This window comes from Scyliorhinus canicula, chromosome 15 (genome assembly GCF_902713615.1).
Source record: "Scyliorhinus canicula chromosome 15, sScyCan1.1, whole genome shotgun sequence".
Classification (NCBI taxonomy): Eukaryota; Metazoa; Chordata; class Chondrichthyes; order Carcharhiniformes; family Scyliorhinidae; genus Scyliorhinus; species Scyliorhinus canicula.
Window position 1 is genome coordinate 137198159 of NC_052160.1, and position 27021 is coordinate 137225179.

General features: G+C 47.9%; 1 protein-coding gene across 1 annotated transcript; it reads left to right on the forward strand.

The window, feature by feature from the left end:
• Positions 1-100: 100 nt before the first annotated feature.
• On the forward strand, positions 101-25028 carry LOC119978460 (platelet endothelial cell adhesion molecule-like). Its single transcript, XM_038820116.1, has 6 exons — positions 101-349; positions 8606-8932; positions 10744-11064; positions 14087-14207; positions 21693-21793; positions 24653-25028. Exons 1-5 carry the CDS (start codon positions 277-279, stop codon positions 21790-21792), a joined length of 942 nt encoding a protein of 313 aa, XP_038676044.1. The 5' UTR covers positions 101-276; the 3' UTR covers position 21793; positions 24653-25028.
• Positions 25029-27021: the final 1993 nt, after the last annotated feature.

Here is a 27021-nt window from a genome sequence, read left to right on the forward strand (position 1 = left end):
TATATTTGAATGGCTGCTATTCTCGATGGCCCTGCCTACTGCCACTTCCAACACCTCAAATGGAAACCAGCTTCCTAACAGTTCACCAAGACAGCGTCAAGTTAGCAAGTCACACAACAGCTCTGCTCTATACTAAGAATACAGATTTGATCAAATTAATCTTTGCTTCAGCCAGCTGGATGTCCAAGCTAGTTGTTAACAATTACGGTAGCTTTTTAAAAAATGGTGAACGATGCCCATAAATGAAGGGAGACCACACCCAAGCTCTGATCCGAAATGCTGAAGGAAGATAACCTTCTCTGGAAGAAAATGGAATGGCTTCTGATTATTCTCATTTGTTCTTTGCCAGGTAGGTAAGACATCGAATCGCGTTAAAGTGATAATCAGAATGTCGGTATTATTCAGCGAGTGAGAGAAAGAACATCGAAAATATAACATTCTCTTTTCTGCCTGCGAAATCAATTGAAGTAGCTGTAATCAGAAAGTTTCAAAAAGTCAAACTATTGCAGTGTAATCAAAATAACTTGTTTGCTTCTTATTAAGTAGTTTCTTCAAGGAAAGGCAGTGTCAGGCAAATACTTCGGATTTCTGTCCAGTTGCTGTTGCAAAACTGGTCTGCAACACGGTGAGCTGACCACGCATTTCCTGTGGCCAGATTATCTGAACAATCATTTATAATTACTTGCGCAGTTTAGAGGTCTTGTATCAGGTTCCAGGCTCATCATGGAAATAGGGACAACAAATTTTCTAGGCCTTTCTGAACACAAGATTAGTCCCGGGAGACTGGAGGAATAGTGGGAAAACTGATTGAGGCCATAATCCAGGATATACACTGAGAGAAATATAAGTTAATACTAGACAGTCATAGATCATACAATGCAGAAGGAGGCCATTCGGCCCATCAAGTCTGCACTGACCCACTTAAGCCCTCACTTCCCCCCTATCCCCGTAATCCAATAACCCCTCCTAACCTTTTTGGTCACTAAGGGACACTTTAGCATGGCCAATCCACCTAACCTGCACGTCATTGGACTGTGGGAGGAAACCGGTGCTCTCGGAGGAAACCCACGCAGACAACATGCAGACTCCACACAGACAGTGACCCAGCGGGGAAACGAACCTGGGACCCTGGCGCTGTGAAGCCACAGTGCTATCCACTTGTGCTACTGTGCTGCCCAAATACAATTGAACTGTTTCGTACTAATCTTTGGCCTGATTCTGTACAATTCCTTATTCATACAGTTTCAAATGTTGAGGCTAATCAGAGTTGGAATATCTCTATAGCTGGTACATTTATCCTCATTGCACATTATTTATATACACAGCAATTAAGCTTTAACATTTTTACAACAAATAAAACTCAGACTTTTACTATAACTACTGATTCATTATTTGTTTCATTAATTGTAACTTGATTAAGGATCACTACTTATTTAATCATGTTACAGACTGGTAGCTAATTAATACAGTAATTTTTAAGTAATACATTTGGTTAATACATACACTGGTTCTCTACTGAGTAGTACTACACTCCGTATGCTTCACCTGTGACTTTGTCAAGGGCAGGTCATGTCTGACAAATTTAATTGAGTTCTTTAATGAGGTGACAGAGGCAGTAGGTGAAGGGAAACTAGGGATGGGCAATAAATGCTGGGCCGAACCAGAGATGCCCACATCCTGTAAATGAATTGAAAATAAATGAGGGTAATGCCGTAGATGTATATTTGGACTTTCAGAAAGCATTTGATACAGTGTCACAAGGCAGGTTGGTTAGTAAATTAAAAATGTTTGAGGTTGATGGATCCTTGGCAGCATGAATTAGAAGTTGGCTAAGAGATAGGAAACAGAGGCTAGTATAGATGGGCATTTCTCAGACTGGAGACGAGTTGAAAATAGTGTTCGCCAGGGCTCAGCGTTGCTTTTTCTAATTTGTATGATTTAAAAGTGGGTGTTGAGGGCAAAATCTCTAAATATGCAGATGATACTAAGCTAGGTAGAATAGTGAATTGTGAGGATGATGCTGAGCGACTTCAGAGGGCCGTTGACATGTTGGCCCAAAGGGCAGACACCTGACAGATGAATTTCAATGCAGAGAAATGTGAGGTAATGCATTTTGGGAGAAGAAACATGGGGAGACAATGCAGGCTCAATGGTACAACTTTGAGGGGTGGACAGGAGCAGAGGGACCTCAGGGTTCAGTGCATAATTCTCTGAAGGTGGCCAGGCAAGTTGAAACAATTGTTAAGAAGGCTTATAGCATCCTTGGGTTTATAAATAGAGGCATAGAGTCTAAAAGCAAGGAGGTAATGCTACATCTCTACAATTCATTGGTCAGTTCTGGCCTTTGCGTCCCTAGTAGCCCGGCGGAGGATTTTGCTTCAGTGGAAGGATGCGAGGCCCCCAAGCGTGGAGGCCTGGATTAATGACATGGCTGGGTTCATCAAGTTGGAGAGGGTGAAATTCGCCCTGAGAGGGTCGGTGCAAGGGTTCTTTAGGCGGTGGCAGCCTTTCCTGGACTTCCTGGCGGAACGGTAGGGAAATAGGCCGGCAGCAGCAGCAACGATGGGGGGGGGGGGGTTTGGTTCGGTGGGAGGGAGAATTGTGTACATGGGTTTGTTGGATGTGGTGGGTGTTATCTCTTTCCTTTTTGTTGTTTGCTATTTTTTTGTAGTTGCTGGAGGGTGGGGGGGGGGGGGGGGGGGGGGTGGTGGTGGTGGTTGTTGTTCTTTGGTTTTTACTATGGTTGTTTTGTTAATATTGTTTTGTTGTTTATATTTTGTGAAAATCTTAATAAAAATTATTTTAAAAAAACAATTCATTGGTCAGACCACATTTGGAGTATTGTGTTCAGTTGTGGACACCTTATTTAAGGAAGGATGTTAAAGCCCTGGGGCGGAATACTCCGCTCCCGCGCGGCATCGGGAAGGCCGTCGTGAATTAGGCCGAGTTTCACGATGGCCTCGGAGGCCGTTCCTCGCACCCTATTCACCTCCCCCCCCCCCCAGGGGGCTAGGAGCGGCGTTCCGTAAATCTCGGCCGCCGGGCCTTGACACTTGCGTCAAGGCGGCGCGCCGAGAATGACGCGACGGCGGCGCCTAAGTGACGTCAGCCGCGCATGCGCAGGTTGGCCGGCTCCAACCCGCGCATGCGCGGTTGCCGTCTTCCCCTCCGCTGCCCCGCAAGACGTGGCGGTTTTATCTTACGGGGCACAGAGGGGAAAGAGTGCGTCCCTTGGAGACGCCGGCCCGACGATTGGTGGCACTGATTGCGGGCCTGTCCCCTCCCGAGCACGGCCGTGATGCTCACTCCCCTCTCCGCCCCCCACAAGCCACAAACAAAACTTTGGTGCCATGTTCACGACGGCAGCGACCAGGTGTGGTTGCTGCCGGCGTGAACAGGTCGGGAACGTCAGGCCGCTCGGCCCATTCGGGCCGGAGAATTGCCGGTCGCCTTGAAAAACTGCGAGCGGCGATTCTCCGAGCGGGGGTGGGAGAATCGCGGTGGGTGCCAGGGCGGCGTGTCATGAGTCGCCCGGCCCTCCCGTGATTCTCCCACCTGGCGTGGGGAGTGGAGAATCGGGCCCCTGGAGAGGGTGCAGAGGAGATTTACTAGAACGATACCAGGAATGAGGAATTTTAGATACAGGAAAGATTGGAGAAATTGGGCTTGTTCTCCCTGGAGCAGAGAAGATTAAGGGGCAACCTTCTTGAGGTGTTCAAAATACTGAACAATTTCGACAGGGTAAAGAAGGATATTCTGTTTCCATTAGTTGGTAAGTCAGTGACCAGGGGTCACAATTTCAAGATGGTCAGCAAGGGAGCTCGGAGTGAGATGAGGAGAAACCTCTTTACTCAGAGAGTTGTTGGGGTTTGGAATGTGCTGCCTGGGAGACTGGTGGAGGTGGATTCCATAGAAGGTTTCAAAAGAGAGCTGGGTATATATTTGAACGTGATTAATTTAGAGGGCCAAGGAGATTGGGGTGGGGGATGGGACCAGCTAGGTTGCTCTTTTGGGAGCTGGGACAGACAGGACGGGCTGAATTTGCTCCTTCTTTGCTGTAAATAACTAACAGAGCTAGAAAACAAAACAGATCAAACTTTTAAAGAGTTGCGTGCACTTCAAAGTGAGGGGTCATCTCTGGGGACAAATTAATTCTTCTGTTTTGCTGACTGTGATGGACAATGGGGAGAAATCTGGCGATGAGGCCAGACATGGGATTGTCATCCTGAAATGCACACAGCCATTTGTCTTATGTCTGCGGTTTGGGGGGAGGGGGGGGGGTCAATTTATCTCTGCTACATTCTCACCTGGCAGCACATAAACGAGAGTGGATGGCTAAGCCTCCTGTCACGTCCCACTTTGCTTCCCTGTCTCCCAGTGATGTTTGAAATTGGTTATGTTGGGCCAGAAGTGTTCCATAGATGACAGGAAGCTTGGAAGAATCTGAAAACATGTTTATTCAGACTATATCAATACTTAAGTATTGTAATGATGCATTTTCAGACTTCATTAATGGCCACAAGAGGTAATTATTAATAAGAATTGTACAGCAGACCCTTGGTTGTAGCTAGTTCCCAATATGTATCTTTACCTAGGAGCCGGTCTCACCATGGGAGCGATTCCACACTGAGTCCCGATGGGCCGTGCAGGCCATGTGACTCTTGTTCTGCTGTCACATAGTCTGAAATGAACAGTCATCACAAGTATATTTAAGGTTTTAAAATTCACGGTAACACAGTGGTTAGCACTGTTGCTTCACAGCGCCAGGGACCTGGGTTCGATTCCCGGCTTGGGTCACTGTCTGTACCGAGTCTGCACGTTCTCCCCCGTGTCTGCGTGGGTTTCCTCCGGGTGCTCCGGTTTCCTCCCACAAGTCCCGAATGATGAGAATGTTCGGTGAATTGAACATTCTGAATTCTCCCTCCGTGTACCCAAACAGGCGCCGGAATGTGGCGACGAGGGGATTTTCTCAGTAACATCATTGCAGTGTTAATGGAAGCCTACTTGTGACACTAATAAAGATGATTATTAATGTAGCAGTATACAAAGAATATCTAAAGTATTTCTAAGGTTTTAAAATTTGTTTTGGTCTTTTTAAGTTCAATTCTAGACAATTAACCTTGGTTTCTCCTTAGGCCGTTCTTTCTTTGAGGTGTAAGAAGAGGATGTGGATTGGAAAGTACAGCACAGACAGCCCAGGATGAACAGGAGCATTAGGCACCTCTCATTCCCCAGAAGGAAAAAAACAGTTCAGACCAGTATTCTTATTTCCCTGTTTCACTGTTTTGTTTCCTTCTGGGTAGTGTCTGCTGTGGCTAATGTCTGAATGTCTGCAGATCAAGCCAGGGAATTGTTACCATAGCACCACTGTGTCCCCTAACCCTAACCTTCTCAGTCCCCATGGCCCCAACCGTGATACACAATGTGCCTCCCTCACTAAGCAATGACACACTGGTACCAGCTGTCAGGCTCAGCAGAACTTTGAACCAAGATCATGAGCCCACTGCCATTGAGTCCATCTTGGCCAATTGACAATAGGTGGCATTCCTCCACATCCAACAAGCTTGCTCTTGGAAGTCATGCCACCATGCTGTGTGCAGGTATTCCATCCCTTGCCTCAAATCATTCCATACATATCTCATAATTGGCAACAGAACCACACTGGCACCGATTAAAGACCACTGTGGCCTCTCAAACCACCGCCCTCCTATTTCACTGACAACATTCTTATGTCTGGCTGACAATTTGTAGCACAAACCACGGATACCCCTTTCCTCTCTTTGGTTATGTACATTTTCATTTAAGTAAGTGCAGTGAATAAAGGCACTCCATGAGCTATCACATGGAACCCAAACCCGAGGACTCCTTAAAAGATGTCAAAACATGTTATGGCAAGATAACTGCAACTGTTAAAGGATAGCAAATTGTATTAAAAACTGGTTAAAGTGACAAAGATCGTAGAAATTAAAGACAGTGGGAAACCAGAAGTACAAAAGGACTTGGGAGTCCTTGTTCACAATTCTCTTAAGGTTAATGTGCAGGTTCAGTCGGCAGCTAAGAAGGCAAATGCAATATTAGCATTCATGTCAAGAGGGCTAGAATGCAAGAGCGAGGATGTACATCTGAGGCTGTTTAAGGCTCTGGCCAGACCCCATTTGGAGGTTTGTGAGCAGTTTTGGGTCCCGTATCTAAGGAAGGATGTGCTGGCCTTGGAAAGAGTCCAGAGGAGGTTCACAAGGATGATCCCTGGAATGAAGAACTTGTTGTATGAGGAACGGTTGAGGACTCTGGGCCTGTACTCGTTGGAGTTTAGAAGGATGAGTGGGGATCTTATTGAAACTTACAGGATACTGTGAGGCCTGGATAGAGTGGACGTGGAGAAGATGTTTCCACTTGTAGGAAAAACTAGAACCAGAGGACACCATCTCAGACCAAAGGGACAATCCTTTAAAACAGAGGTGAGGAGGAATTCTTTCAGCCAGAAGGTGGTGAATCTGTGGAACTCTTTGCCGCAGAAGGCTGTGGAGGCCAAATCACTGAGTGTCTTTAAGACAGAGATTGATAGGTTCTTGATTAATAAGGGGAATCAGGGGTTATGGGGAGAAGGCAGGAGAATGGGGATGAGAAAATATCAGCCATGATTGAATGGCGGAGCAGACTCGATGGGCCGAGTGACCTAATTCTGCTCCTATGTCTGATGGGTCTTATGCTTTGAGGTGGGTAGTGGTGTTCCATAGGATTACTCTCTGGGATTGCTACTTTGGACATAAGTCACCAAAGAGTGGTGTCCAGGTTTGTAGCTAAAGCTCGAATTGAAGTCATAGTAAATAATTCAGAGGACGAAAGGGAGGTGGAGATAGATATTGATAAAATAGGGTTGTGGGCAAAGAATGTATTCAATAGGATTGAATGCAAATAGATGCAAAATGGTACATTTTGATTTTAAAAAACCAAAATATATTCCTGCATTGTTCCCTGCGGCACTTAAAAGAACTTAATAAGACTGGGGATTAAGCACACCTTTTCCCTTAATATGAGCGAGGAAAATTAAAAACATGAAAAATGTCAGTAGAGTTTTGGCCTTCATAAATAGTAATGAAAGTTTGATTGATTTATGCAAAATATTGGATAGGCCGCAGTTAGATACTTTGCACAATTTTGGGCTACTCCGTTGTAAAAAGGATATCAAACCATTGCATTGTCCATGTTAAATCCAGTAATAGTAAATGATGAAGGGATGTCTAAAGCTTGTCTTTTACCTTGGGCCAGGTTATTCTCAAAGCCGCCCCACAGAGTGACTCCGCCCGCCCGTTTGTCCATTCATCCGAACATCCGTCCCCAACTGTGTCGATGTATAGTTGAGGCAATGATCACCTCCGCCTTTAACAATGTAATTACCAAAGGATGCAATTACTGATACATTGACACTCCATCGATTCAACGCTTGTTGTGGTTGGCATTCTATATTTATGGAGATTTGAGATATGGGAACTATTTCCACCTAGAGGAGAGATGGCTAAGTGGAAAGTGAAGAGGTTTTTAAAATTATGAAATATTTTGATGCAATGAGCAGGGAAACACAGTTTTCCTTTAGTTGGGGGGACCCGCTGATGAATTCTCGATTTAAAATTTGCACAGTGGGTTGCTAGAGAATCAAATGCTGTGCAAAATGCTTAAGTACTTGAAGCACAGGAGCGAGAGAGCAAGGAGATTGGTTTGGGATTGTTGTAGCAAAGAGGCAATGCACACATCACATAATGGTTCGAATGATCTCTTTCTGTGCAGCTTCTTTTATGGTTCTGTAAATAATTTTTCTAGCAATGTGACGCAGTGGCTGGTGTACCTGCCGGAAGCTTTTGGTTCGAGTCCCACCCTAGGATTTGATGGCCAAAGGCGATGTGTTCATAATGTGATCAAACAGGTTCAGTATGACAACCTGTCGATCCTTCCGTACCTGCCAATGGCTGGCTGTAAGAGCGGGAGAGCCTCCAGGTCAACCACACTTGATGCGGAGTGGTACCCCTCAAGTTATGAGCCCCTAGTGACAGACTAAATAAATAATCTTTATTATTGTCACAAGTAGGCTAACATTAACACTGCAATGAAGTTACTGTGAAAAGCCCCTAGTCGCCACACTCTAGCGCCTGTTCGGGTACACAGAGGGAGAATTCAGAATGTCCAATTCACCTAACAAGCACGTCTTTTGGGAGTTGTGGGAGGAAACCGGAGCACCCAGAAGAAACCACACAGACACAGGGAGAACATGCAGACTCTGCACAGGCAGTGATCCAAGCCGGGAATCAAACCTTGGTCCCTGGTGCTGTGAAACAACAGTGTTAACAACTGTGCTACCGTGTCGCCTAGCGACCCGTTCCGGGAACTACTAACCATGGAATTAGCCGGAAGTCTGCTTTAGAACGGAGTCGGAATAGGAATACCACAGGACAAATGTGACCATCAAGAAGAGCAAATAGGAAGTGTGCCATAAAAAGAAGCATAGCTACAAGACATTAAATATTTTAGACTGAGATATCAATCGACAAGATATTAAAATTCATTAAGGAATCAAGTAATAAAACCTAATTCCTAAAATTGTCTTTCTTAGCTTCAGGTTCCTTGATGGCTGAAGAAAGGGCAACAGGAGTTGTGGGAAGAACAGTTACAATCTCCTGCCATTACAACAAACAGGAATACGAGTCCCATAAGAAATATTGGTGTCAGAAGTGGCTTCGCTTTCGGTGTGCTGTATTAGTTGATACCACTACAGAGATTGGAAAGCAAGGAAGAATATCAATTATCGATGACAAGACGCAAAGAATATTCACTGTTACCATGAGCAACCTTACTTCAGCCGATACAGGGTGGTACAACTGTGGTATCGAGAGCTCTGGCCTTGATTCAATGTTTGCTGTGTATATACACATATCTGATGGTGCCTTTTTTCAGTTCTTTATTCCTATTGTACTGTGCTTTTAACATTTGTTTTGGATTGTTTTCACTTAAAGTGTAGAATATTGTTTAAGGGACCAGGACAGTCAAATCAAAATGAAGAAGCATCAGATAGAATTCACCGTGGATAAATGTAAAGCTATGAGATTGCATCAAAGAAGGAATAATGTAGAGTATATGAATGCATAGAATCCCTACAGTGCAGAAGGAGACCATTCAGCCCATCGAGTCTGCACCAACCCTCCAAAAGAGCACTCTACCTGGGCCACACCCCTGCATCCCCATGGTCAACCCACCTAACCTGCCAGCGCCGGCCCTAGGGTTGCTGACGCCCTGGGCAAGGGGCGGGGCCGGGGGGGGGGGCAAGGGGGGGGGCAGGGCCGAGGCGGGGGGGGGGCCGAGGCGGGGGGGGCGCCCTGGGGGAGGGCGGCCACCGCGCATGCGCTGGTTGGCACTGGCCCAATTGCGCATGCGCGGGACCCGAGTCTCTGGCGCCCCCTAGCACATGGCGCCCCGGGCGACTGCCCGAGTTGCCGGTGCCTTGGGCCGGCCCTGTAACCTGCATATCTTTGGACACTAAGGGGCAATTTAGCAAGGCCAATCCACTTAACCTGCGCATCTTTGACTGTGGGTGGAAACTGGAGCACCCGGAGGAAACCCACACAGGCACGGGGACAACATGCTAACTCCACACAGACAATCACCCGAGGCCGGAATTGAACTCAGGTCCCTGGCGCTGTGAGGCAGCAGTGCTAACCACTGCACCACCCATTGATTAAACTGTAAACACGATATGGAGTGTTTCATGGAGAAAACTGGCAACTTAATGTGCACAAGTGGTTAAGAAAAATAAAAGGCTGGGATGTGTGTCTGTATGTGACTCATACGTCAAGCAAAGTGGTGTTAACATTGTGTCTGGCCTTGGTGAGGTTGTACTTGGAGGTCAATTTGGGTTTCCTTATTACAAACAAAAATGATAAGGGGGTGTGAATTTCCTTCGGGTTTCTCTCGCTGCAGTATCAGGGGACACAGGGAGGTGTAGAGAGAGGTTACTGCGATGCCAGTGTTATTCTTCTGGACATATCAGGGAAATCCTGCCTGTTATACCTTCTTTACAGGCAATGGGAAGTACACCTGGTATGGCATTTCAGGTCTATATGTGAGCCCAACAACATATTCAAACAATCCTAACTTCAAGAGCAATGTGCTGTTGATGGTGAGCCTTCCAGCAAGGGAAAAGCCAGAAACAGTTTCCGTCAAACCACTCTTGGATGGAGCACTAACGTGCACACTGGGCTAAATCGCTGGCTTTTAAAGCAGACCAAGGCAGGCCAGCAGCGCGGGTTCAATTCCCGTACCAGCCTCCCTGAACAGGCGCCGGAATGTGGCGACTAGGGGCTTTTCACAGTAACTTCATTGAAGCCTACTCGTGGCAATAAGCGATTTTCATTTTCATTTCATTTCAATCTTAAATCCCATTGGGTTTGTGTTTAAATGACTTGACAAGAGGACATTGTGAGGCTTTGTAGCAGGCAGATTAGGCCACAGAAGCCGTTTCAGGCAAAAACCTACGTGATGGTGGATATTGGAGCCTGATTAATAATTGAGCCTCAATATCCAGGTGTTTCAGTTTTAATGTGTGGAAATTGTAACGAAAAAAGTGAAATATTTGAGTGAGAAACTTTTTCATTTCAGCACAAACTGGAATGTGTACATGGTGGTGTGAGAAATTAACCCACACCCTCACTGTCAGTTTCGAGCATTGTTTAACAAACTCTTTCTTCTCTCCCACAGTAATGGTTTCAGAGCCTCTTCTCAAATTTGTGCGCCCGGCAAATGTTTCGTGTATTGGGGGCTCGGTGTCAGTCTCGTGCGAGTCGCTCCATGGCTCCCTCCCTATCACCTACGCTTGGTATGAAAAGACGCAAAGGGCTACTTCAGAGATTTCTCACTCAAATAGCCTGTGTCTACACTGCAAGAATATTTCTGAGGATCAGCAATATCAGTGCACGGCTTCAAACAATAAAGGCAACGCGTCCAGTGCAATGCTTCAAGTGTCACTCTTAAAGGCAGCAGAGAAGGACTGCAGGTTCTCGGTGTATATCCGCAATACTGGTAAATGGTTTTTCACTCAGAATCACCTATTTGCTACCATCTCATTCACTGAATGCTTGATTTATTTACTGGCAAATTTAGAGTTTGAAAATGAATTTTGACTAGTTCATTCAAATCTTTAACATTGTATTAATTTTTTTTTTATAAATTTAGATTACCCAATTATTTTTTCCAATTAAGGGGCAATTTAGCATGGCCAATCCACCTTCTCTGCACATTTTTGGGTTGTGGGGGCGAAACCCACGCAGACACGGGGAGAATGTGCAAACTCCACACGGACAGTGACCCAGAGCCGGGATCGAACCTGGGACCTCAGCGCCGTGAGGCGGTTGTGCTAACCACTAGGCCACCATGCTGCCCTGGATGATGTATTAATAATATATGTGTAACTGGTAGTTATTAAGGATGCAAGTTTGATTCTAGTCCCATAGAATCCATACAGTGCAGACGGAGACCATTCGGCCCATCGGGTCTGCACCGACTCTCTGAAAGAACACCGCGCCTAGGCCCACTCCCCCGCCCTACCCCGCAACCCCACCTAACCTGCTTTGGACACTAAGGGGAAATTTAGCGTGGCCACTCCACCTAACCTGCACATCTTTGGACTGCGGGAGGAAACCGGAGCACCCGGAGGAAACCCACGCAGGCACGGGGAGAAAGTGCGAACCCCACACAGACAGTGACCTGGGACCGGGATCGAACTGGGGTCCCTGGCGCTGTGAGGCAGCAGAGTTAATCTAACCACTGTGCCACCTTTAAATGTTTGCCGTGTTAAAGATTTGACTAAAGGTGAATATTTTTAAAGTTTGCATGTCTGTGGGTAATGAAAACGAATTTACAATGTCAGCTAGACATAGCGGTCTTACGGCCTTCTTCTTTCAGGGAACTGACTTCATTTTGTGAAAGTTTAAATTTGAACATAGACATCAGTATCACAAATGGGAGTGGTAAACTTTATTGCATTCTTTCATTTTTGGGAAGTCTGTTCTTAAGTCTCACACTTAATTGCCCTTTAGAAGGTGGTGGTGAGCTGCCTTCTTGAACTGCTGCAGTCCATGTGTTGTAGGTACACCCTCTGTGCTGTTAGGTGAGGTTTTCTAGCATTCTGATCCAGCCATGATGAAGAAGTGGTGATTTATTTCCAAGCCGGAATGGGAATGGCATCTTGCAGGTTGTCGTCCTTCCTTGCACCTGTTGCTCTTAAATGACAGAGGTTGAGGTAACTGTTGTTGAAGGAGCAGTGGTCAGTTGTTACAGTCCCGCTGGTAGACAGCATGATGTGCCAGTGAAGAGGGCTGTTTTGTCCTGGATGGCTTCAAGCTTCTTGTGTGTTGTTGGAACTGTCCTCATCAAGGCAAGTGGGGAGTATTCCATTACACCCCTGACTTGTATCTAGTAGATGGCAGAAAGATTTTGGAGAATTGGGGGTGAGTCACTCAACACTATAATTTCCAGCCTTTGACCTGCTCTTGTAGCTACTGTATTTATGTGGTTGGTCCAGTTAAGTTTCTGGTCGATGATAACCCCTCTGTATTAATGGTGGGGCGGAAGGGGGGGTGGGGTGGGGTTAGATAAGCAATGATAATGCTGTTGAATGTCAAATTGAGGAGGGATGTGAGTGCGGTGGTTAGAATATCTCTCATTGGAGCTGATCAGTGTGAATCCTAATTGTCACATTTCAGTCCAAGCCCGATTGTTCCAAAGTTTTACTGCGTGTGGATCTGGAGTGTTGTATTACCTGAGTACAATGATCTTAGCATTTATGCTAGAACTAAGTATATTGCTGCAACATTGTTGGCTCCACATGTGTTAATGGAAGTATCATCCATTTCATGTTGTAAGGGTTGAGATCAATGTTCTGCACCAAACCCTGTGTCAAATTGGGACTAGTCTCCTCCAGGATCCTTGACATTGAGGGCAGATTTTCCAGCAGCGTTCCTGACGCACAAAGTGTAAGGGTGTGTGCACCCATCAGCTTTCCCCTCCAGCCTGGCACAACAATGTCACTATGTCAGTCCTTTGCCCCAGAGCTTGAGTGCGACCTGGCCTTCTGCACTATTTAGTTTCACTGCCCTATCTGTAGCGCACTTGTGTACTGATGCACACAAGGGAGGAAGTGGCGTAGTGGTATTGCCATTGGACTGATAATCCAGAGACCCAGGATAATGCTCTGGGGACCTGGGTTCGAATCCCACCAGGTCAGATGGTGAAATTTGAATTCAATAAAAATCAGGAATTAAAAGTCTAACGATGGCCATGAAACCATTGTCGATTGTTGTAAAAACCCATCTGGCAGGAAATCTGTTATCCTTACCTGGTCTGTGGCTACCTGTGACTCTAGACGCACAGCAATGTGGTTGACCCATAAATGCACTCAGGAACACTGGCCCAACCAGCGATGCCCACATCCTATGAATGAATAAAGAAAAAAAAAATTCTCATTACGTGCACATCCTGCCTCTATATTATCGCTAAAATGTGAACGTGAGGGAGTATGTCTTAATCTTCACTTTTTTTTCTTGCTATTTCTCTATCTGAGCAGGTTAGAGTTCTGGGGTGTGTGAAAGGGAAAGGGGTCAAGGGTAAGGTTGTGGTGAGGAGAGAGGCGAAGGTAAGAAGTGTATGCTTACACCGCGGTTTAGAACCTGCAGGTTCAAATGTTACACAGTGCTATTTTCAATAATCTCAACATCTCCAGCAACCAGGAGGCACCTGGTTTTCTTTTCGAAGTGCAGTCCAGCTTGATGTAAATGCTACCAAGTGCCCATATTGGGTCCCCTGATGTGACCAGTCAATTATTAGTGTTCTGAGAACTGGCTGTACTTAGAAATCATGACAATGAGCAGGCAGCATGACATTGCCAACTTGCCTCAATACAAGCGTGGAGATTTGGGTTATTTCTGCATCGCAATCCCCAATGGTGCTTTTGAGGTCTAATCAATCCAGCCCCTCTGACTTTTGGCACACGACAACAGGAGATTCACTGCGATAATTACGCATGTGATTTTTTTTTCTATTTTAGGAAATATGTTCAACAGTTGTGAAGATTTTCCAGTAAATACAGACATGGAGCCTAACCCTATTATCGAACAAACAACAATAAGTGAAAATACTTTTCAAACCATTGCTGTTGCCAATGAGAGGTATATCAATTTAGTTCTGTTAATAGTGAAAATATTGTGATTGTCTTCATCAGCCTGTATTTTCCTAATTGGTCATATGGTTAAGAATTTATATGCACGCACAGAATACCATGAGTGAGTGTTCAATTGCCTCTCACACCTCTCTCATCTTAGTAATGATAATCTTTATTCGAGTCATGCATAGACTTGCATTAACACTGCAATGAAGTTACTGTGAAAATGTCCATTCACCTCGGGCGGGCTTCTCCGGTCGCCGGGTGGGCGGGGCCGGAGAATCCCGCTCAAAGAGAAACTGCAGGGAACTCGCCGACAGAGCCGGCGGGTAACTCCCAGCAAATTCTGCCACAAACGACATTTGAAACTTTTCCATTAGATGGAGCCCCTAGTCTCACTTTAATATGACTGCCATGATCTACTCGAGGCCTCGGAGACCTCTGGCAAGCGCCATCCACTGCTGGTCTCCAGAAATGTGGACAAGATGGAAAGGCACTCCTGGGGGCTTCCCAGGGGGATCGGACGCCCCCAGGTACTTTCTATCTGGGCAGGAGCACCCTGACACTGCCAGCCTGGCACCCTGGCAGTGGCACCTGGATGCCAGCGTGATACTGCCAAGGTGCCCAGGTTGAAGTGCCAGCTGGCAGGGGCATTGTCAGGCTGGCACTGCCAAGATGTCACTCTGGCTTTTTCCCCGGTGATGAGGATCAGACCTGGGGGATGCCCTGCTCAGCTGTGAGGGGGGCTGCTGGGGGGGGGGGGGGGGGGCTGCTGGGGGGGGGGGGGGGGGGGCTGAGGGCCCCCTTATAGGTGAGTTGGGGTTTTGAGGGCGGTTTCGAGGTCACATCGGAGGGGTTGAGAGATTGGGGTGCCAGTTAAAGATGCACTGAGGAGTTCCAACAAGCAGAAATCCTCTATGCAGGAAATGGGACTAAGTACGGCCTTGGCGGAGGGTTCCCCACTGAGCCCCCGAACAGAACCAGAGTCCCGGTAGATAGTATGGTGTTTCTCAGGGCTCCGACTGCCGACAAACACACGGCTAAACGGGCTCGTTTCAGGTCTCTGTTCCCATTTGGTTAGACCGCGCCCAGAGTCAACATTCCAAGTCCAGCGTGACTTCCTCGACACACAATGTAATGTTAAAAAAAAATAGTTGGCCTCTGAAAATATTCTGCCCAGGCTTGTTGCAGCTTGCAATGGTCAGGTTGCTTGAAGCTGCAAGAAAAATGTGTTGATATTCTCAGAGATGATAGAACATAGAACAGTACAGCACAGAACAGGCCCTTCGGCCCTCGATGTTGTGCCGAGCAATGATCACCCTACTTAAACCCACGTAACCCGTATACCCGTAACCCAACAATCCCCCCATTAACCTTACACTACGGGCAATTTAGCATGGCCAATCCACCTAACCCGCACATCTTTGGACTGTGGGAGGAAACCGGAGCACCCGGAGGAAACCCACGCACACACGGGGAGGACGTGCAGACTCCACACAGACAGTGACCCAAGCCGGGAATCGAACCTGGGACCCTGGAGCTGTGAAGCATTGATGCTAACCACCATGCTACCGTGAGGCCCACTGATGTGTGACCAAGACGTGTAAATGTGCAATGACAAGATGTAATTTGATAAGGAAGGTTGTAGTTGCAAGTGAAGAAGAACCGTATTGTTACAGAGCTTGTGAGAGGCAAACATCATGGGTGACAATCCATATGTTAGACACCAGGTGATTCAAATATAAGGAACAGACAGTGAGCAGGTATACAGGGACCACAGGAACCAAACCATGCTGAGGGTAAAACACCCAGAGAGAAGTGTTACTAAGCTAGTTGTAATGTTATGAAGCTTAAAGAGAAGAAGATGCTAAAGACTTTCTTTTTTATATAAATTTAGAATATCCAATTCATTTTTTCCAATTAAGGGGCAATTTAGCGTGGTCAATCCACCTACCCGGCACATCTTTGGGTCGTGGGAGGCGAAACCCACGCAAACACGGGGAGAATGTGCAAACTCCACACGGACAGTGACCCAGAGCCGGGATCGAACCTGGGACCTCGGTGCCGTGAGGCTGCAATGCTAACCACTGGGCTACCGTGCTGCCCGATGCTAAAGACCTCTTTATTAACCCACACACATGCTCCTTAAAAACCTGAAGAAGCAGTCTATTAAATGCTACTCGATGAAGTTACAGTTGGCGTAGCTCTCGGTTATAGGTAAATAGGCAAGGTAAAGCCGCCATAGTCCCAGATAGCCATATCTGTTTTCCCCTTTGAGGAGAGGCTAGGGGCTAGGTTGAGAAGGCGGGGCCTTCATGAATAACCTCAGCCGGTACGGGAATTGAACCCGCCGTACTGCTGGCCTCGCTCTGCATCACAAACCAGCCGTCCGGCTAAACTATCCCCTACCACTTCCGCGATAACCAACACGAGGAGCTCAGGAGATTGCTGATTGATCTCCCCGTCAATTTCACAGACTATGAGTTTCCATGGAGAGTGGGCGGAGGCCGGCCAATCTGGGGCCCTTTAAACATAGCTCCCAGGCCTGGAACAGCAGTTCCCAATAGTCCTGGGCTGGGACGTCTGCTTTGAGTGTTTCAGTTTACAATAAACCAGTTTGGCTTTTTACTCCACATCTCCTGGAATTATTACATTGGCGATAAGGATGAAACACGGGATTCTGAGCATCCTTTTCTAAACTCCTCGGTGCCAACTCTGGTAAGAAACAAAGCAAAAAGAAAAACTCGGAAATGCCTTTGTTTGGGAAGCTCGAACCTTATGACACAGATGTGGGGGACTGGCCCCAGCATGTAAAACACATGCGCTACATCTTCCATGCCAACAGTATAGAAGGGGATGACAGACGTAAAATAATCCTTTTCACAGGGCCCCAATATTCAGCATTAAGGGTTTAACTTATCCTGCAGCACCTGACACAAGAATATTCAATGGGATCTAGTAAAGAACCATTACAACCCCAATGGTGAAGTCAAAGCCACCTCGGGCCCGGCCAGGCTTCACAAGTCTATCAGCTCGTGAAGGACGAAACAGTGCAGCTGAGCTGCATCATCACCTCTAAGGGGAGGCAGACTTGCCTTACTGAAATTAATGCTAGTCCCAAGGTTAAATTGCAATGGGTAGCCATCAAGATCATGGACAGGCTCCCCGTGACCTTTTAGCTGGGAAGTCTGTGGGAACTGCGGTGGTCAGAAAAATCTGGCCTTTAATTCTTGCTGGGAACATTTACCAATTTTTGTTGAACCGCAGTCTGGCTACCTTCTCCCCCTATCCCGAAATGCCTTATATGCTATTATCTCCTCCCTGACCATTGCCTTAAGCGCCTCCCAGGATGTGGAGGGGCAGACCTCCCCATACTGGTTGTAGCTCACTTACTGATCATCTAGTGCCATCCTTTCACAAAAAGCCTTGCCGGCGGGTAGGGGCGTGTCCAGCCTCTATGGGGGCTCTGGGCCCGACTGGTCTCCAACCTCACAGCTACATAATGCGGTGCGTGGACCAAGATAACTATTGCTGAATATTCTGCCCCTACTACCCCTGGAAGCACCAATTTCCCCATCACAAAGACAGCTTTTCGGGAGAATAGAAGGAGGACTCCTTGTCCCTTGGGTGGCTGAACCTTCGACGGTCCACCCCCCCACCCACCCACCCATCTGATCCATAATGATGGTCAGTCCCTTTGCCATTCCCGACTTTGCACCTGATCCGGGGCTTGACCTGTTCAGTTTTGGGTCCAGGACACAATTAAAGTCTCTCCCCATGATCAGTTGGTGGGAGTCGAGGTTGGGGTCTCTGCCAGCGTCTTTTTGATGAACTCTGCATCGTCCCAGTTCGGAGCATACACATTTACCTGTATCACTGGGCCCCTTCCAGAATCCTACTCGCCATTATGTATTGTCCACCTGGTACGTCACTGTGTTGGTCACCGTGAAGGCTATCCTCTTGTTAAACATAATAGCCACCTCTCTTTCCCTCACGTCAAAGTTTGCTTGGTATGCTTGTCCCACCCAATTTTTCCTTACCCTCATCCGTTCTTTGGCTCTCATTACGTCTCCTGCAGAAAGATAATGCCAACCCTCAGGCTTTTCAGATGGATGAAGACTTGGGATCTTTTGATTGGGCCATTGAGCCCCTCACATTCCAGGTGACGTTCCTGATGGGGAATTTCTGACCCTCTGCTCCCTTGGAGTCAGCCATGTTTGCCTCATGGACATGCCCCTGCAAGCCGGCTTTCATTTGTCTTTGATCCATCCAAAATGGCCACCACCACCATCCTCCTTCCACCCATACCCTAATGTAACGTGTGTGACCAGCATTTTACCCACCCTTCCCTCCTTGAGCTACCGAATCTCCAACTCCTGATCCCCTCCAATCAAGTCATCTACTCCTCCTCTACTGACCCCCCGCCCCCCGTACCCTCCCGGACCCTGCCCTCCCCAGTCCACTAACCTACCACCCACCCCTGCCATATATCCCCATCATCTCTGGAGACCCACTGCGTTCTGCCCTGTAACCAGAGCCCACAGTGTCCCACGAGATCTGTAAGATAAATCACAGGGCTGAAACATGTGGTAATTCCCCACCAGACAACCGTAGAAAGGGACATAGCAGGATTGACCACAAACCAGGGCACAAACTGCAAAAGAATTTGAGAAAAGACGAAACACGAAGTAAAAACCCACACAAGCAATGCATACACCAGCCCCCCCCCCCAACCACTACCATTCATAAAGGTCCATGACCCTCGCGCCATCCACTCAGTTAAGACCCAGTCCATTTCTTTGCATGAATTTGTTTGCCTTCTCTGGCCTGTTCTGCCAGGTACAGCATGCCGAATGTCACCTTGTTTTCGAAAAGTGCTACCTTGACGCTGTTGAACTCCACTGGCGTTTGACCAGGTCAGCTCCAATTCCCTGGTCGCCACGAATGGCGTGTCCTTCCTAGTTGCAAGGCCGCATGTTCTTTGCCCAAGTCAGGATAATTTCCATGTCCTGGTACTTGTGTAACCTGATGATTACCGCCTGCGGTGGTCTCTGACGGAGTGACCTGTGGGCCTGGTCTACATCTGGGGGTTTATTGAAGCCCTCCTCCCTGACCTGAGCATCTTTGTTACGTACTCAGTTGGGCTCCTACCTTCCATGCCCCCTGGTAGCCCACCGATCCGGAGGTTCTGGCCGAGACCTGTTCTCCTCGTCATCTATTCTGACCTTCAGAGTCTTTTGGGTTGCCTCCAGCCTCGTTATTTTGTCGTTAAGCTAGGCGATTCGTTTGTCTTGTTGGGTGACCGCCTTTTCTACCTCCCGGATCGTCGCTCCTTGGGGCTCCAGCTGTCGCTCCACCCTGTCCATCGATCCACGTATGGGGGCCAGCACGGCTTTGATTGCCATCTCCATCACCAACACTAAGTCCTCCTTTACTGCCTCCCTCTGCTTCCGGAGTTCTATTGGGATGAACTCCATCAGCCTCTCCAAAGACTGGGAAAGGTGTTGGCGACTCGGCTGGGTCCTCCATATTTGGATTTGTGTTGCCACGCGGGTCCACTGGCTCCGATGCTAGGGTTTTGCTCCCCTTGCGTCCTGACTGCTGGTCCGCCAGCATCCCAAACCGGACAAGTTATTGAGGGTCAGATTAGAGCTGTTTTTCCAGGTTTGGTGCCCGCTTATTGGGACAAAAATGTCCAAGAAAGAGAATCCAGGTGGGAGCCGTCTTTCGTGCGACCGCTCATGGCCGCCACCTCAAGTCACCAACGGAATAGTTAATGGGAAGACCACTGCATTCCAGGCTCAGCCTGCTGTTTCCCAACTGGGTGGGTGTTATAACCCGCACGAGGACCACGGGGAACCCATTCTCGAATCTTCCTGTGGGACTCGTGGAGAACGAGCTTCCCAGGCAGGGAGCGGAGGCCACCCAGCTGGAGCTCAGTAAAGACCTACACATAAAAGCCGGCCCAAGCAGGGCCCGGTATGGTTGGTTCTCCCCGCAAAGACTGGACTGGGAGAGAGTTACTGCCGTGTGCAAAGTATTGTACATAGTTCAATACATCCTTGTTCCACTACCACTGGCTTCCTCAAGTTTTACTAACCAGGAAAGGCGACGACAAAGCTGGAGGCTCAAAAAAGGAACTAGGACACCAGAAGACTCGAAAGGACCTTCAGAACAGGAGGTGCCGTCTATGTTCAGAACTTTGGAAATGGCTCCCAATGGATCCCAGGAGTCATGCTGGAAAAGACAGGTCGGGTTTCTTACAAAGTCAAAATCCAAGGGGAGGCTGTGATAAAACACCTGTCCAATGTTCTGGTCGGATGGCCTGATTTATATTACAAGAACACTTGCAGCTAAAGCTATAAATGATTTATTAACATTAACCGTGGGTCAACTATATACAAAACAACAGATGAATAACAATATGAACTTGCACAAGCAACCTTTTTCTCAACGTTTGGCGTCCTGCAAATGTCATGGGCGGGATTCTCCCCTAACTGGCGGGGCGGGCTGTACCGGCGCCGAGGAGAGGCGTGAACCACTCGGGCGTTGGGCCACCAGGGAGACGCGGAATCCTCCGCACCTTCAGGGGCTAGGCCGGCGCCGGGGGGGTTGGCACCGCGCCAACCGGCGCCGAAGGGCCTCCGCCGGCCGGCGTGAGTTGCCGTGTACGCAGGAGCACCAGCGTGTGCTGACGTCAGCCAGTGCATGTCCAGGGGGGTTCTTCTCCGTGCCGGCCATGGCGGACCGTTATAGCTGCCGGTGCGGAGGGAAAGAGTGCCCCCATGGCACAGGCCCGTCCGCGGATCGGTGGGGCCCCCGCCCAGGGCCAGATCACCGAGGACTCCGCAGGCCGCCCGCAGAGCCAGGTCCCGCCAGTACGGACCTGGTTTGATTTATGCCGGCGGGACCGGCCGAAAACGGGCGGCCACTCGGCCCATCGTGGAGCGGAGAATCGCCTGGGGGGGGGCCACTGCCAATGGCCCCCGACCGGCAAGATGCGATTCCCGCCCCCGCCGAAAAACCGGTGCCGGAGAATCTGGCAGCCAGTGTCGGGGCGGCGGGGCGATATTCACGCCGCCCCCGGTGATTCTCCGGCTCGGCGGGGGGACGGAGAATCCCGCCCCATATTCTTGTACTCTTTTCTTTCACGATATTTACCATTTCTCTTTCCACACTACTTCTATCAATATTTTTACTATCAATAAATAAGTACTTATGTACTTATCCACACAATCCTTGACGGATCAGTAGTCCTGCTCCCTTACCAGAAAGCAGTTTCTGGCATTGTGTGACATCCTACTGTAAACGGCATGAATTTCCACGCATACCATTGATAGCAGAAGTTACTGTGTGAGCATTACAGCTTTCATTGAAAAGTCCTGGAGCTAGTCAAATATCAGTTTCTGAAGGATAAATTATTTTGCCCCTGAAATCCCTGTGCTGTCCAGTGTTCCTTTGTACCCCATTGATTGATTTAATATTTGTTCAGTTTGTCCAGCTACATTATCTGCAGTTCGCTACGATGGGCGGGATTTATATTCTTGCTGATTTCTGCCATTTTAGTCACATGTTGGACAAAGAAAAATTAAGGTAAGGATTATAGATCTTGTGTTAATTGCTGAGCAATTTGTTTTAAAAAGCTGTTTAATATCATTACTAAACTAAGACAGCTGAATCTAAAACTTGCCAAATTTAATTTTCACTTCAAGTTACAATGGAAAGTGCCCAATAGTAAATTGTAGTTTCTTACTGAGGGGTGTTACTCCTGAGGAGGGGAACAGTCTCTACTAACGTCAACTCAGCCAGTTAAAAATTGGTTGTACAGTGGGGCTGCTACCGAAGATCTGTACAGTACAGGAGGAGTCCATTCAGCCCATCTTCCCTCTTCTGGCTGTTTGATGGAGCTATCTAATTAGTCCCACGCAGCTTCACTTTCCCCATGGCCTGCAAATTTTCGCTCTTTAAGTCTAAACCCAATTCTCTATCCAGACCTTTGGGCCATTTTCACCCAGAACAACTTCTAATTGCAATGTTGTATTTTAGAGAAAAATTGTTAATTGCAATGTTGTATTTTAGAGCACAATGTTTTCATCCAAGTTATAAAAAGGGAGGAGGGTTTGAAATGATGAGTAGTTCATTGAATCATAGAATTTACAGTGCAGAAGGAGGCCATTCGGCCCATCGGGTCTGCACCGGCCCTTGGAAAGAGCACCCCATTTAAGTCCACACTTCCAACTTGTCCCCGTAACCCCACCTATCCTTTTTGGACACTAAGGGCAATTTATCATGGCCAATCCACCCAACCTGCACATCTTTGGACTGTGGGAGGAAACCGGAGCACCCGGAGGAAACCCACGCAGACACGGGGAGAACGTGCAGACTCCGCACAGACAGTGGCCCAAGCCGGGAATCCAACCTGGGACAGTGGAGCTGTGAAGCGACTGTGCTAACCACTGTGCTCCCGTGCCGCCCCGCTAAGATGCAAATGAATTTGCGTTGATGATTTTCCCCATAGACAGTTTGAATAAGCAATTCATTAGATAGCTTGGGAATCGAGAAGCGGATCACACCCATTGCTTTGGGAGTTGTTAGTCCCAGAAGGTCTGCCAGGTTTTTTATTTTCTAGTTTTGAATGGTAGGAGCTAACCAACGTGGAGGCAGACATACAAGAAGAAACCTTGTTGAAACAGCTTCGTATGGAGAAGTATTATAAAACTCCTTGTGCAAGTGAGGCAGCAAGGCATAAAATAGATCGAGGCTTTCGTACAGAATCCTTGAAATTAGAGGCATTGACAATAAAACTAGCCCCAGTGTTTACAAGGGTAACCATGGAAACTTACCTCACCCAAAATTCAAAATGAACAGGAATGAAATAAATGTTTGGTTAATGCCTTTAGGTGCTGTTGGATACAAGGGTAAATATGAAGGAGGATGCCCCTGTTTTTCTTTGAAATATGACCTGGGATCTTTTGTGTCACCAGAGCTGGTTGACATGGCAACAACGTCCTATCTGGTAGGACCACTGTACTTAGTGCCATCGAGTAAGGTTTGCCCTGGAGTGGGGCCTGACACTTTGACCCAACCGAGTCAGAGATAACAGAGATGCCTTGTGATGGACAACCCACAATGTGAGAATTCTTGTTGCTCAGAAATGCTGTTGTTGGCTAGGTCATCAATAAAAGCTCTTCCACTCTTCTTTGAAGTGGTACCAAGAGAGCTTTTACATCCAACTGAGAGAGAGCACAGGTTTGACACCTCATCGGAAAGACAGCACCCCATCCACAGTGCAGCAATTCTTTAATAATGGACAGGAGCGTCAGGTTAGACATTTGTGCTCGAGTCTCTGAAGCATGATTTCCTTCCACAACCTTCTAAATCAGAAACAAGAGTGTGACCAACTGGGATGTATGTAGCAGGCGCTAGAAACAGAAAGAACAATGTGTAGCATTCCGAAAGGAAGGAGGAGGAACGTGAGAACAGTCAGCAGAAGAGGGTGGTAAATTCAAACAATGCTACTTGTAAACTAGTGGAGCTGGACCATTCAAACGTTGGCTCACTTGGGACTTCCTTATTGCTAATGATTTTGAAAGAAGGAAGTTGCATTTATAAAATATTTCTCATGACTTCAGTACCTTAAGATAGTGGGCGGGATTCCCCGAGCCTCCGCACCAAAATCGCGATCGGCGATCGGGACGGAGAATGGGCGTTGATGCCAAAATCCGGCGCGACGCCGCTCCTGTGATTCTCCGGTCCCCGGTAGGGAGCCATTGACAGAGGCCCCCATGGCGATTCTCCGCCGAAAACTGGCCGAGTTCCCGATGGCGTGGTTGTAACCATGTTTTGCCGGTCGGGAACGGCCAGTGGTGGCTGCGGAGTCAGTCTGCGGCTGTCCTGGTGGGGAGGGCGGGGGGAATCCTTCACCGGGGAGGCCTCATGGACGACTAGGCTAGCGATCGGGGGCCAGCGATCCGCGGGTGCGTGCGATCTCGGGGGGGGGGGCTATATTTCCAGGGCCGGTTAGCGGTGTGGCCGCTGAAGGCTGCCGCCGTGCGCTTTCGCGGACTCCCGACCGGGAGTGCAGGGCTCCGTACCCACAGCCAGAGTTGCGAGGAGCACTTCGGGTCCTGCTAGCCCCCTTCAGGTGGGAGAATTACTCTGGACTTTCTTCAGGAAAGTCCAGAGCGAAACACCGATGTTTTGACGCTGGAGTGGGGACATAGCCCATGATCTTGGGATTTTGTTCGGTCCAACTGAGAAGGGGAATAGAGGTCGGTGATTTAACATCCCATTCCAAAGACGGCATCGTCAAAGGTGCACTGGACTTTCAGCCTCAATGATCTACTCTTAGTTTGTGGGATGAGACTTGAAGCCAAAGCATTCTGACTCACAAGTGATTTTACCATTGATGCCACAATGTTATTGTACTGATAACAGTTCTATTTTCGGCAGTGCTGTAGGGACGGTGGCGAATGATGTGGAACCTGAAGACAGAAATGCAAAGAGCTGATTCTGCATGTTTCATTGTAGCTCGCAGCCACCTGCCCAACCCTGGGAGAGTTGGGGAAAAATTAAGAGGAACAGACAAATAATACAAACGGCAGAAGAAAAAAGATCTGCATTTTTCTTAGCGCTTTTCATAACCACAGGGCATTTTACAGCTATCGAAAATGTTGTGGAATTTTGATGATGTAGGAAATTCCACAGCCAAATTGTGCACAGCAAGCTTCCAGCAACTGCAATGTAATAATGACCAAACCATCTATTTCAGTGATGCTGATTGAGTAACAAATATTAGCCTGGACATAAAGAATAACTCTACTGCTCTTCAAAATAGTGCCATGTGATCTTTTATTTCTATCTGACGGAGCAGAGTGGGCCTCAGTTTAATACTTCATATGGAAAAAAGGCATCTCCAACAGTGCAGCCCCTCCCTCAGTGCAACACAGGAGCATCAGCTTAGATTATATGGCAGAGTCTCTGTAACATCACTTCAAACCGCAGCCTTCTGATTCAGAGGGTAGAATGCTAACTGAGTCATAGCTGACACCGAAGAGAAAGTTCAAAGGGAAAACACATCATGAGGAAAGCAAGTGGTTTATTTAATCAAAAGGGCTACTTTTAAATTTGTGAGAATGGAAGTAAGATATTGAGGAATCCAGTAACCAGTGGATACAGGCAGCCACTAATTAAACATTTTGGATTTCAACCCATCTCAGCACGCTGTGCTTACTCCGAGAGAGAGAGAGAGTGCACCAAATCAAATTTAATCTTTCTGATACCTTCAACCTCTGACTTCTCCACACACCGAAATACATGCCATACGTGCGAAGGTTCTGGTCAGAGCCCTTGGCCACAGAGGACAGGGTCCCTGATTTTGGCCACATGTCCTGATTTTACCAGGCTCGTTCCCGAACGATACCTGCAGACCTCCAGCCTTGACAGCGTAGCTCTGGGCAAAGTCATCCCATTTGCTTTTGCATTTCTTGTTTTCGGATTTGTTCCACTCGAACTCACTGAGTTCATCAAACCTCTGGTATTGTCTGTAAAATAAGACACTCAGGGTAATGCAGGTGCAAGCGTGTGACAATGCTGGAGGAGGAAGGGCGAGTAAAACATGGGCCCGCAATATCCTGCTTGCAGCGGGAAGCCACGGGGCGTCGAATTTGAAATAAAAATGTGCACACATATTGATGTACCATCGATTGCACGCGAGGCGAGTGATTTACCAAAGTCTGGCTTTAATTGACTAGAACACAGCTCTGCAATTGTCTACAGTGGAAAGGGACGATCGTCAGGCGTCTGAGCATTTATACCTCGTTAATAGAGGCGTGGTTAACTCAGCCTCTCGGCCAATCGGTTGAGAGGCACATGACCGACCAGGGCCAATGGTAAGCCGACGTTCTGGCCCAATGGCAGATGAGTATGCAGATCATATCATCATACATACCTGCGCTCCAACGTTACGGGAATCTTCCGTGGCAGCCTCGGGCCTCCAGCGGCCAGGCCGACGCAGGCTCCAGCGTAAAGCAGGAGTACAGCCCTGCTCCCCTATAATGCAGCAGAGTTGGGAACGCCATTGATGGCAGGCATGTTCAAAATAGATTTAGATAGAAAACAACAGGAAACAATTGTTTTTTGTGAAAAATGTTTTATTGAGGCATTTATATTTTAAATTTTAACACAATGGGCAGCAACACAACCCCACCCAGCCAACGTGGCTGTACATTACCGGCACACCAAAAGGATTCTCCACCGACCTGCCCCCATCCTGCCCAACTCCCCCTGCTTCTCCCTTTTAAACACCCCACTGCAGACAGCTTAATTTTTCCCAAAGCAGTTGATAAACAGCTCCGGGCAAACCCTCCCACCAAGCCCCTCAAGGTGAACTTTATTTTCTCTAGACTGAGAAACCCTGCCAGGTCACTCACCCATACCCCCGACTTCGAGGGGTCCGAGTCCCTCCATTCGAACAAGATCCGTCTCCGGGATACCGGGGAGGCAAAGGCCAAGACATCGGCTTCTCTCTGGACACCTCAGGACCCGGGACCACCCTCACTTTCAGAACCTCCGACATAACGTTAGCAAACCCCTGCCAGAATCCCCCAAGCTTTGGACACCCCCCAGAACATGTGGACATAGTTCACGCCCCCCCCCCTCCCCCCTCTCCCCCCTCCCCTCCCCGCATAGCGCCCACATCAATCCTCCACCCCCTCAAAAAACCTGCTCATCAGGGCCACAGTCATATGTGCCCTGTGGATCACCTCAAACTGAATAAAGCTAAGCCTAGTGCACGACGAGGATGCATTAACTCTTCTCAG